This window comes from Bidens hawaiensis, unplaced genomic scaffold (genome assembly GCF_021521415.1).
Source record: "Bidens hawaiensis isolate Kalapana, Puna unplaced genomic scaffold, B.hawaiensis_p1.1 tig00004864_1, whole genome shotgun sequence".
NCBI classification, from domain to species: Eukaryota; Viridiplantae; Streptophyta; class Magnoliopsida; order Asterales; family Asteraceae; genus Bidens; species Bidens hawaiensis.
The window spans coordinates 5,755-18,877 of NW_027491306.1; the positions used below are offsets into that span (position 1 = coordinate 5,755).

Sequence of the window (13,123 nt, forward strand, 5' to 3'; positions counted from 1 at the left end):
ATTGGCGTTTCGAGGACCAAGCTAGCAAGTTGTTACCAAAGTATACACAGTATCCCGACGTGGATCGACGAGTGTCGGGACACCCTGCCCAATCGGCATCAGTGTAGGCACGTAACGAGGTCGAGGTCATCGGTCCAAGAGTAAGCCCAAGATGAGAGGTGCCCCGAATGTATCGTATGATACGTTTTAAACTATCCCAGTGCGGAAGGCGCGGGGAATGCATGTGCATGCAAACCTGTTGGACCGTGTACGAGATGTCCGGTCTCGTAAAGGTGAGATACTGGAGGGCTCCGGCCAAGCTTCTATAAAGGGACGGGTCTTTGAACTCAGGGTCGTCTGAAGGAAGCTTTCCTTTAGTGTCAACTGGAGTTGCAATAGGTTTGCCGGCTCGATTTATTATGTCTTGCGCGTAATTCTTTTGTGAGAGGAACATTTCGTTACCCGTTCGTTTTACTTATATCCCCAAGAAATAGCTTAGCGGCCCCAAATCTTTCATTGCGAATTCCGAGCTTAGACGGTCTATCAGGTTAATACGGAGTTTCGCAGACAATGTCGTGAGAAGCATGTCGTCCACAAATAAAAGCAAATATGCGGTGTCGGAACCGTGATGATAAGTGAACAGTGAGTTGTCACTCCGGGTTTGCTTAAATCCTAATTTGAGAACAAATTCGGTTTCAAGATCCCATCCATGGCACGTGTCCGCATGGTTCGAGTGGGAGGGGGGCTGTAGGCTGTGATGTGGAGTGTGTTGGCATTGGGGCCGTAGGTTGGGTGGAGGTGGCTGCGGCTTTCGAACGGCGAGAGTAGGTGAGAATCGGTGAAGGTATATTAACCGAATGAGGTTCGGTTTGGGGAGAAGCCGGTTCGTTGGGAGTTTGACCGAGTGTTTGGGGAGTTTGGGGAGAAGCCGGTTCATGGGGATAATCCAGTTCGTTTATTGGATTGATGGGTGGGGTAGTAGAGTCCCCCGGGTTGGCAGTAGGTGGGTTTTGAGAGGAGGGTTTGTGAGGAGTGTTATGGAGGTTCGACCAAAGATATGGATGTGGTGGTTCGGACAGGAATATATACGGGTCCGATGTCGGTTTGGTGGTTTTGGCATATGGGAAAACAGTTTCGTCAAAGATTACATGTCGGGAAGTAATCACTTGACGGGTTTTTAGATCGAGGCACCGGTAGCCGCGGTGGTTTGGTGGATAGCCGAGGAATACGCATGCGTTTGACCGGTGTTCAAGTTTATGTATCATGGTGGATTGTTTGAGTCGGTAGCATAGGCAGCCAAACACTCTAAGATGAATGTAGGATGGTTGATGGTTATATAGAACTGTGGTTGGGTTGTTGAAGTTATTTGGTTTGTTGGGTAGGATGTTTAAAAGGTAGGTTGTTGTTTCGAGAGCATAGTGCCAATAGGTGTTTGGTAGGTTGGATTGTGCAAGAAGAGTGCGAACCATGTTATTGATAGTGCGGATTTTGCGTTCGGCCCTACCATTTTGTGAGGAGGTATGAGGGCACGATAGACGGAACGTCATACCGTGTTGATTAAAGAATTGAGTAAATTGATTATTGATGTATTCTTTACCGTATCGCATTGTAATTGTTTAATGCGTTTATCAAATTGTGTGCTAATCAGGTTATAAAATTGTTGAAAAATAGAGAAAACCTGTGATTTCCTACTGATCGGGAATGTCTATATAAAATCAGAAAAATCATTAATAAATAAGATATAGTAGCGGTGACCCCCGGAACTCAATATCGGTGAGGTCCAAAGGTCACTGTGAACGATTTCAAAAGGCAAATAAGTACGATTACATGAACTAATAAAAGGGAGTTTGACACTTTTCCCAAAAAGGTTCGCAGACACGTTTATTAGACTTAGAAAAAGGAATAAAAGAAGACTTCTTGAGAGATTGCAAAGGCCATGAGCCAGGGTGGCCAAGACGTTGATGTCACAGTGTTTGTGAGATCGCCACATTTGCTGATGGAGACTTGATTTTTGAGAGCATTTGTGGCGTCAGGAGATACAAATCACTGGTACTGTTGCATCGGAGGATACGGGTCCGCGTCTTGAGGTCCTTCATAGTAAAACCGAAAGGGTCAAATTTAATAGAAACCCAATTATCTGTGATTAAACGTCTAACAGATAAAAGATTATGGATTAAATTAGGTGCATAAAGGACGTTGGTTAATTTAAGTGGCGGAAACGGTGGGGGTAAGGTTTGATTTCCTTGTCCAAGAACCGGAACAGTAGTCCCATTTCCAACGATAATATTACGATGAATGCCATTATTAAAGTAAGACGTCATGTGGGCGGTTGCTCCGCTGTCCATGGCCCATGGAGTATCCGGTGGATTGAGTGACATTGTGTATAAGGCCTGGTCAATGTCGGTCGGGGTGTAACCTGCTACAAACGCCTGATTCGGTCGTAGGCCTAGGATACCTAGAGATTGACTACCAGTGGACCGAGGGGTGGTTGGATATGGGCACGGTGGTTGATTGGACCATTGATTTGCATGTGAACTGTGGCCCCATAAGAGCTGGAAAACCCATTGACCTTGAACCGAGTTGAATGGATTTGGAGGCTGTGAATAGGTGCGGTTGGGTGGTCCTCAACCACCAAAACGACCACGGCCCCTACCAAGGGACCTACCCCTACACCAACCACGGTCAGCCGATGCGTCAGAAGTGGACCGCTGGTCCGACCGAGGGGTTTGGGCGTCGGGTTTTTGAGAGGTTGTAGCATGAAGAGTAGCTCCTGCGCTCTGTGATGCATGTAAGGTCATGTTCGTCTTTCGATCATATTCCCTCATAAGTTTGGAACGTGCCTCGTGGAACGAGGGAAGCGGTTGAAGGTTGGAAATCAACATAGCAATCCCTTCGTATTGCTCATTTAACCCGGTAACAAGTTGTTGAACCATCTTCTCATCCGTTAATGGCGCCTCGACATTAGCAAGCTGATCGCATATGACCTTGACCTCTTGACAATAGGCTACCATGTTTTCAAAGTTATCGAGGCGGGTATTATTGAGTTTCTGGGTAAGGTAGATGGCTCTAGATGATTTGTTATCTTGGAATAATGTTTCAAGGGTGGTCCAAGCTCCACGTGCAGTCGTGTTGGGTTTGAGGATGGTGTTGAGTAGGTCAAGAGAGATGGTGCCATAGATCCATTGAAGGACTATGGCATCTAACCGATCCCAAATGTCGGCGGCAGCAAGGGCAGCAACGGCTTCTTCGGCGGTTTGTTGTTCCTTGGACGCAGAGGAGGCATCAGGGGTCGGTTTTGGCAATAGGTGATCGTAAACATGATATGCACGGCAATGTATCTTGAAAAATTCCGACCACGAGGTGTATTGGTCGGTCTCGTTATCGAGAATGATCGGGACAGCGTTCTTGATGTTGGAACGGTGATTACGGGGTGAAGTTTCGATTCCATTGTTGGTGGGTAGGATCGAGAGGTTGGGTGGGTACCGCCGGCGAGTGAAACAGAGATGATGAAGGAGGAGAGGGTGGGCGGCGGTGATTAGGCTAATGATACCATGTGGAAAGGGATAATTGGTATAATTTTCTCTGCCCCCTCATTATCAGAAAACCGGTTACATATATACACTGGAAATCCCATTTAATTAGGGATGAAATCAACTAACAATATTATCTATATTTAACCGATATACATGCCAACTATACAATATCTATTAACTATAACAACTAAGGTCGTTTTATGAACGTCATAAGGTCTCTCCTTTTATTGGACACTATTCTGGCAACCTTTTTTTTTGTCTCAGTCTCTAGATAAAATATACTTTCGGCTGTCTTTCCAGGCAAACAAGATTCATATAATCGGGACATTAGTAAGGCCTATTGGTTAGATAATCCATTTACTCGTACATCTCTTGGTCTCATTATGTTTACAGTGCAGTTATTCTATTTAAATGATTTAGTTTGTTCTTTGTATTTGTAACATCTAGTATAAAAGTATGTATGTATATACGAGTCTCATAAAGTATTCCAAGTATTGGGTTAGTTCGTTTTAACGATTATAAAGTTGAGGGGCAGAAGTTGTCATTTCCGCAAAGTTCCAAGTTAATGGGCAAACGTGGGTTAAATTATACATATTTTATATAAATATTCCTTACACTTTTAATACTTTTTGTGTTCGTTTTTATTAAATAATATTCATAATTAGTTTATATTTTAATTATAAAGGTTTCAAGAATGAAATAGCTAAATTGAAATATTTTTATTAAATTTGAGACCAACAAGTGAATTGTATATTATTATTATTATACACATTTAGTTTATACAAAACTAGCGTTTTACCCGGCGCGTTGCGCCGGGCAGGTTGGCTAAACTCGGGCATTGGTAAAACCCAAGCATTGTAGGTCCTAGTTTTGAGGCGGTAAGTCAACACGAATTCGGCCAATTTTGGTTATGTGCGTTATGGTATTGGAACTAAACCAAAAAATAAAACAATTAAAAAACTGAGGTGGACCAGCAGGGTGACGTCGGTCGGTAAAGCTCGGGCTTAGTAACACCCGAGCGTTGTCGATCTTGGTTGTTGAGGCAATGAGTTATATTTTATACTTCAAAAATTTGGTCGATCTTCGTCACGCATGTTACGATACCAAAACTGAAAAAAACAAAAAGTTAAGTGAAACCGACCAGATTACAAAACTAACCGGTCCACGCCAAAGTTAATGTTGTAAGACAAATCATTCTACCATACACAAACACATAAATAACACAATTAAAAAAAATAAACCATCATTTGCAGCACAAGGGATTTGAACTTGGGATGAAAGCCGGTGCAAACATCTTCCACTACTAACTAAACCATCCAGCCAACATCAATGCTTGTGAAAACTGTCGAAATCATTACTACATATATAAAAACAGAAAGTGCCAACTTTGTGGCACCAAACTTCTCTTTTATACTATACTAGTCTATATACCCGTGTGACACAGGGGTTCTAAATTATTTTTGAAACATATAAAAAAACATATTAAAAATATAATAAATGAAATTTTAAAAATCAAATAAATATGTAATCAAGTAACTTACATATGCACACACAATTGAAGTTAAACAATTACATTAAAAAGTATGCCACAAAATGTTCAAATGAGAGTCAACTTCTTAATATGAAGATGCAGATGAAAGGCTAAAATGACAGTACAAAGTGATCATGTTTCTCCATATTAGTTTAAAAACTGATAATTTCTAAAAAGGGGCTTCAAAACGGGTTCAGCAATTAGCCTATTCCTAAAGTCAGTCCTAAAGTCAGGATTCAATGTGGTAAACAACACTCAAATCCATAACAAATTAATAATAGTAATGGAACCAAACCTACCCCATGCATTCAAAAAGCTTTCCTTCTTGGCATGTTGCCTATGTTTTTGTACCAGACTCCAGAACCTGCAGATGATTATTTTTGTGAGTTAGCTTAATTACTGAATAGCTTATAGGTTCATGTTATACTATTGGATGATGATAAACTCCTGGTTTAATAATCTACTAAGAAACATATACACAGATAAATAAATAAAAAATGAAGATAACATATATTGATTAAGAAATTAAAATTTATACAAGATTGATATAAACAAAAAAAATGTAGACTGATATGAACAAAAAATTGTTCATGTTACATGTTTGTGTTCGGTATAATCCATCAAGTCTTTTGACTTGATTAATATTGCCTAAAAAAAGTCAAAATAGCCTCAAAATTCAACTTTGATTCAGAAGAAACTAAAATTTAGTAAAAAGTCAAGGTTTCCGTAATTTCCAATACGACCAAATTACCCCTAGCATCAGATAACATCCTCAATCTATTGTAGCTTCTAATTATTTTCTTATAAGTCTATATAGAAAGAAAAATAGTCTGAATTTCCACCATATAGGTTTTGATCAATGCAAATCAAGATTGAAAATGATTTTGTAATAATCATGATAACAATCATTAACGGAAAAAAAGTGATATAGATTATAACAGTGAAGGATAATTTTGCAAAAAAAAAAAAGAAAGAAAGAAAGAAAAAGGGAAAAACAAAGTCGCTTACAAAATAAGGGTACCAACAGTGACACTTGCCCGTAAGGAAGCCTCTTGATTCTTTCACTGATTCGAGTTCCTCTCTCCTGAAATTGATGCCAAAATGATAGTAAATTAATATCAATTTTACATAAAACTGATCATATATATCTCAAGATTACAAATTGAAATCTCAGTACCCGTTTGTACAACGCTCCATGGGTGTCTGATGAATCCTCTTTTTGCAAGCGTTTTCCAAGGAACCGTTGTTTCTTGTTGAAAATGCAAATAATTATCAATATTACATCTCGAAAGGTGATTATCAATATTGGCTCATATGATAAACCAAATTAGGACTATTAGTTCCAGTCTCGCCATTCTACAAGCAAGTTTGCAGGAAACAAAAGCACAATATAGTTACATGATTAAAAAAACTAATGCAGATTATAAAGAAGCATTAATAAATCAAGAATGTACCTGTGGCATCTTCAAATCACAATCCCTGCTTCTTTTCATGCTACCAAATGAGGATTTTTGCAATTCATTCTCGCTTTCGGCTATTTGGGGCAAGAATCTTGATGAAGAAGATGATGGCCCTAAAGAGAAACTGATTTGGTTATTCGATGTCTCTAATGTACTCAATGAACTACCTTTATCAATCCAGTCTCAAATCATTTTACTCAAAAAAGAAATAAATTAAACGTTCAATTATACATGATGAATCACAACATTTTTGGTCTGTAAATAATTAGTATGTATGGATGCTCTTTTTGACTTTTAGTAACCATTTGATACTTAAAAAGATTGCCATATGTTGATAAATTAGGATCAGTGAAGGTTATTTCTGATATCCGAAAGGCAAAAGCATAAAGTTAACTGCTAATACATGCCACTAAACAATATCAAAATAATCACAATAATATTAACAACTTCAAAGACAATAAATAAAACCAGAACTTGAAATAAACAAAAGTCAAAAGTTATTCACCATTTTCAACCGTCAACGCCAATAGGAATCTGGCTGGTGTACTATTCTGCCTCACGAACTCGTCGAAACCAACACGAAGAAATAGGTACTTAAATATCTAAATCTAACTTCGATTTAACAAAAGCAGCAGCCAAAACGGAAATAACTGACCTTATCTCGACCGGAAATCGAAAACCATGACCATCGTCGTCGAGTTATTTCAACCAGAAAATCGGTTGCTGGACTGGTTAGCTTCTTACCGGCGACGGTGTGATGAAGACGACCGAAGATTGAAGATGATGATGTTAAGAAGAGCGAGTATGAATGTTGAGCCTTGAATCATGGAGAGATCTGTGGTGTGGTGTGGTGTGGTGAAGAGGAGACAGAGAATGCAGGTATGTTTTTTCAAACCCTAGATATAACATAGAAAACTTTCAGTGTTGATAAAGCTTTCAGAGGAAGGAAGGAAGGAAGGAAGGAGTTCTAAAACCTTCTCTTCATTTAACACGATTGTAGAGTAAATAGGGTGGTGACAAGTGGCTAAAATGATCTAAATTTATTATATTGGTAGATTTATAATATGTGTTAATGAATTTAACATACAAAACGTGTTGTGTGTGAATTATAACTTTTGAATGATGAATATATACAATATTTAGTTTTAGATTCGTACAGAGTGGGCCATCATTGCAATTATAAAAGGCTTATTATATCTAGAAGGTTATGATGTACTTCGACGATAAAATAATTGGGCTGCAAAGTGCAAACATAAAGGGTTCTTATTAAGGGAAAAGTTAAAAGTATAAATAGGGACAAAAACAGAAGTATGAGTTGAATGTGTGGCAAAGACAAAATCTTTAAAAAAATTAATAAAAAATTATACTTAAAATATAAATAAAAACAAAAATGTTTCCACCGTTATTCCTGTTCAAAAAAACAAACGACGAAAAGACACAATGCCAAGAAAAAGGCACACTGACGAAACATTTTTTTTTCATTCTATAAAAAAAAGTAAGTGGGAAACGAGAAGAAAACATCTTTTTGGAATGAGGTTTGGTGGGGTGATCTTTTGTTTTCTGAGTGGTATCCTACATTGTTTAATTTGGAAACCAAGATTGTGTGATATGCTAGGTAGCACGGAAACGGGTACGGGACCAAGGTACGGGGACGATACAGGTATGGGAAACGGTAAAAATAAAAAATCCAAGATACGAGTACGGCAACGATACGGCAAGAAAAAATATAAAAATTATAAATATTAACAAAGCTGTCCAAAATAGATATCAAAATATAAAAAAATTCCAAATATATTTTATGTAAAATATGGAAGAAATAGTAAGATAACAAAATGAAGAAAGTAAAAGCTAGTTAATGAGATAGTTAATTCACAAAAACTAAAATAATGTATGCTCCCGAATCAAGATTACCCAAGTAGAACTAAAAATTTATTTTGATTTGATTTATTTAAATCATGTATACCATGTACTATTTATATCATGTATACCCGTCGGGTATCTTCTCGGTCAGGTCGGTTAAATAAGTTATCATCTCTTGCAGGGATTACAGTCATATTTATGTCACGAGTTGGAGTAAATGGGTCCCGTCTAAGTGTAACATTCACGCTTGGAGATCATAAATGGATAAAATTCTCACCAAGATCGCCCTTAAAAGAAGAAACATCTCTGCTCCGGACTCCTCGTGAGTTTTCTGTAATGCCGCAGAAAAGTCTACTGAGCACATCTTCACCGGTTGTTCGGTGACCATGCAGGTTTGGGACGCTTTAATCTCTTGGTGTAAGATCCCGTCTTTCTTTGCCTTTCGGTTAAGGATTTACTCGAAGCTTACAACCATGTGGGGCTGAAAAACAAGGAAAAGGAGGCCTTTAAAGGCATTGTTATAATTGCTTGATGGCAGATATGGAGGGCCCGGAATGCTTTGATTTTTGAAGGAAAAAAGACAAACATAGAAGATATCGTTTGCGACATCAGATCGTCAAGTTTCTTTTGGTTCAAACATAGATCTATTTGTTGGTCAGATTGGTGTAACTTTTCTTTGATGTAGTTGTCTTTTCTTACTTTGTTTCGGTGCTCCTCCCTGTTGTGGAGGGTGCTTTTGGCTTCGGCCTTTGTATATAGAAGTTCACGGTTCGAAAAAAGGGGGGGGGGAGTTAAATTAATAAAGCCTGAGAAAAAGTAGGCACAAAAGCATATGTAATAAAATATCAATTTTTTAATCAAGTTGTCACCCCTAGAATTTACTTTCTTCTCACTGCAACTCGACAATCACCGGAAGTTTTTTCCGGCAATGTTTCTTCTTCTCCACCCCTAGTTTAGATGTATTAGATATCATATCTAAACATAAAACCCTAATTTTATTAGGAAACGTCCCAGAAACTCCGATGGAATCGTCCCCAATTACCGCAATCGTCCGGGAAATGTTTCGCCGGTGTTTCGACAGCGTTTCTGTCCCCAAACCGTCCCCAGGATGGGGACTCACACCTTTCCGGCGTTTCCGTGCATCATAGGTGATATGTGACCACATCACTACTTCAGGGATGGTTTGGGGTTGGAGAAGAACACCTAGGAGAGGTTCAAAAATATAATCAGTTTATCGACCTTCAATTAGTTATAGCTGATGCTTGTTTGGGAGATTCAGATGATAAATGGGTGTGGGAGTTGGATCTAGCAAACGATTTTTCGGTTTAAAATTCATATGTTATGGGTCCCGTAACTCATTTGCTAGACCACTAGACAAGCAAGTTTACCTACCGACTGTAATAAAGCCTAATGAAGTCCGGATATCGAACCCACGAGACACTAGCGACACATATACTTGACTCGGACTGATAACTTAAGTAAATTGGTTGAATTGATTTTTGGTATTTTTAATTATTAAATATAAACTAAAGAATACTTAGACTACGACTAACACGAAAACTAGAGACGAGCGGAGCAGTTTAAAACTAATATATGAGATACGAGCTACCTAGGTATGCATCCCCAAACACATGTAATGAAATCTTAACTATGGCAAATTTGATTGAAGACCCGACTCTCACCTAGTAAATCTTTAAACCATAAACGATAAACTAGCCTTAAAATTGGGACAATTGAATATGTGATAAAATGAACCAACTCGAACCTTTGACACCTAACCCCACAACTATCGGATATAATGCCATTTATAAGCTAAAACTCTTTAATTGCGGAGCTGAAAATATCTTAAATAATGAAATCCTAGGAAACACTAGGCACAAATAAACAGCTAAATCCGAGTTATCGGCCACCCAACTACCAAACAATGCCCATCTAATAGCCTAGCTAATGTGAATCGTATTTCTAGTCACCGAGTAGGAATTCACACCTTAGTGGATTGAGTTTAATACTTGTTTAACTTGTATTGTATCTAATAACAAGAAGTAAACCGAAAACCTATTGCTTAACAAGCCAGGATGATATTTCCGGACTGCCTAGACCAATGAAACCAATAAATAAATAATCAAACACAACCAATACCAATACACGTAGATTCAAAATCAATATTAGAACATAACTGCATAAATCACCACATCCAGTCAACAACCAAAATTAAGAAATCAGGACATGGTGTTTAGTTCATCAATCTAAACAACTCAAAATTGTTTAGCTATAACACATTGATCGGTAAGATCTTCCGTATGGGAGTCATGTTACTAGATGGAGTAGACTTATCCCGAAGAAGGTTAATTCATGTTTGGAGAATTCTTTGGGATCGTCTTCCGACTATACTAAACCTAAGCAAGACGGGCTTTTAGCATTCAACATATTGTTTGCCCCATTTGTTTAGCTACGGCTGAATCTTTGGATCATATTTTTGGTGAATGTACTCTTGAAATTGGATATGGAGTTGTATTGGTAGATGGTAGGATATTTTGTTTTCGCTTGTCCGTTCTCCGTATTCGATAATTTTGTGGTTAGATTCGCTTATTTTTACGAAGAAAAGAGAGGTTATTGAGGCGATTACTTATTAGCTTGGTGGAGTATTTGGAGATTTCAAAACAGAGAGGTTTTCGATCAACGGGAAGTCGAAAAAGAGAACTTGTTTGATTCAAGTATTTCATTGTTGTATTTGTGGTGTTCTAGTCGTAGTGTTAGATTTTTTGTTGGTTGGACTGAGTGGATTAAAAATCCTCTCCTTAGAAAGTATGCGTTTTTGTTTCATTCCAGGTTAGCTTCTGGTTAACCGAGTTTGTGATCTTTATAAATTCGCCTTAAAAAAACAGAGAGAATGGGATCGACAATTAAAGAGGAACCACTCCTGTTGCAATGATCTTGTGTAACGCCCGTAAATTTTCGTTAAAAGGACTTATCCCTTGTAAGTTTGTATCTTTAACCGAGACTCGTTCTGGCATTTTCAGGGACCTCTTGGTCGTTCTAGTGAGTTAAATTTCCTAACCTCTCATCCTAGTTGTTGCATCTTTCAAAGTGGAGGGGCTAGTATATAACTTATGTATTATAACATAAAAAAAAAGAAAAAGAAAAAGAAAAACCCTAACTCCCTTGCCTGGTCCAATCGCAAGTTCTACAGCAGCTCCTCTCCATTTTTTTTCTTTTTCCAACCATCTCCAAGGTGTAAAACTCTAATTCAAGGTCGGTTCCATCATAATAAAACTCTTTTTCTTCATTAAACCCTTCGTTGATCATGTTAGGGTTGAGTTTTGATTAAAACAGTTGCTGACAGATTCATACTCGTTTATTGTTTGGACTGTAACTCGATGAAAATTTTCTGTTTTTGTTCAATTCTTGTTTCAAGGTTGTTCTACTTTGAGTCTAGCTTCCATAAAGGTATAATATGTAATTTTTGGACAAGATTTGAATGGTTTTTATAATTTTATACAAACTGCTGTCAAAGCTGATGTGGGGTGACGGATTCTGGTATGTCTTCCCGGCATCATAACTCTTTTTTGACAAGTCCAAATTGGTCGATTCCATTTATGAAAGTTCACGTTTTGAGTTAAGATTACAACCTAGTTGGAATCGCTTAATTTGGTTTGGTAATGATTTTTAAACAATTAAAACACCTTTGCTGCGCGCTGAAGTAGCTACACGTACCTTTTTGTGTTGGAGAAATTTTTATGATTTTTGTGTGAATTGGAAAAATATAATAAAAATATTTTTACATACCCAAGACATTTATACAACTCTGGTAAAAAATTTCATAATTTATTTCTATGATTTTCCTATGTACTAAAATACACTTTTGCATGTTAAAATCTGCTCCTTATTCTCGACATTGATCAATTCTTTTGGTTTAGGACTTAACCGGTGGCTGACCAATTGAGGTCCTTTCGGGGCTGTTTTAATTGAAGTTCTTGATCTATCATCTTCCTAGGTAAGTCTTGTATATCATACTTTAGTATCATGAGTTTTGGCATTCGTTAGATTGGTCAATTATTGATGAAGTGAAAACTAGGTTTCGGTTGTCTAGTTTGTCAATTGTTGCGTCTAGCGCGTTGTTTGAGGGAACTAACAACCAATTTAGTTTGTGTAACTTCGGTTTGATATACAGGCTATGGAAAAATAATTTTTGTAAGTATTGGGGCTGAATTGGTTGTTGGTTACTCAAACGGGTCGGTACGACGCAAATTCGCGTTTATTTGGTAGTTGGTGCGTTGTGCTTGCGACTTACCAACCCTTCCAACTCGTGTAGTGTCATGTGGGCTAGTAGGCTGTGAATTTATCAAATTGGGTCCACACGGGGCTGAGTTGGATGTTAAGTGCCTAAACAACTCTTAAACGTGCATATTAGTCTCACCTAGTACTTCCGGGGGTAATTTGGGAATTCTTTATTCTCGAGGGTATCTAAGGGTCATGTTAGTAGATATGAGGCCCCGGGGGCTGTTTTAATCAAACTTGGTGAGGTTGAGGCTTTAGGTAACTTGAACCATATTAGAACGTCTCGTAGGATAAACGAGTCCCCTCGGTATCGTTAGTAACTATTGTATATAATCCGGCAGGCGCGTGAGTTATGGAATTACTTAGGGGCCCTCTAGCTCGTAGTGACTTGGTGCCTCGTGTCAGGTGAGTTCATGATGCCCCCTTTTAACTCTTTTTACGTTTTGGGCTGGTATACACACTCAATTACAGTTTTACCCGAT

General features: G+C 38.2%; 1 protein-coding gene across 1 annotated transcript; it reads right to left on the reverse strand.

The window, feature by feature from the left end:
• Positions 1–2,603: 2,603 nt before the first annotated feature.
• Positions 2,604–3,613, reverse strand: LOC143628256 (uncharacterized). The gene is made up of 2 exons (XM_077097893.1): positions 3,600–3,613; positions 2,604–3,519 (listed from the first exon to the last, which is right to left on the reverse strand). The coding sequence occupies exons 1-2, from the start codon at positions 3,611–3,613 to the stop codon at positions 2,604–2,606; spliced, it is 930 nt and encodes a 309-aa protein (XP_076954008.1).
• Positions 3,614–13,123: the final 9,510 nt, after the last annotated feature.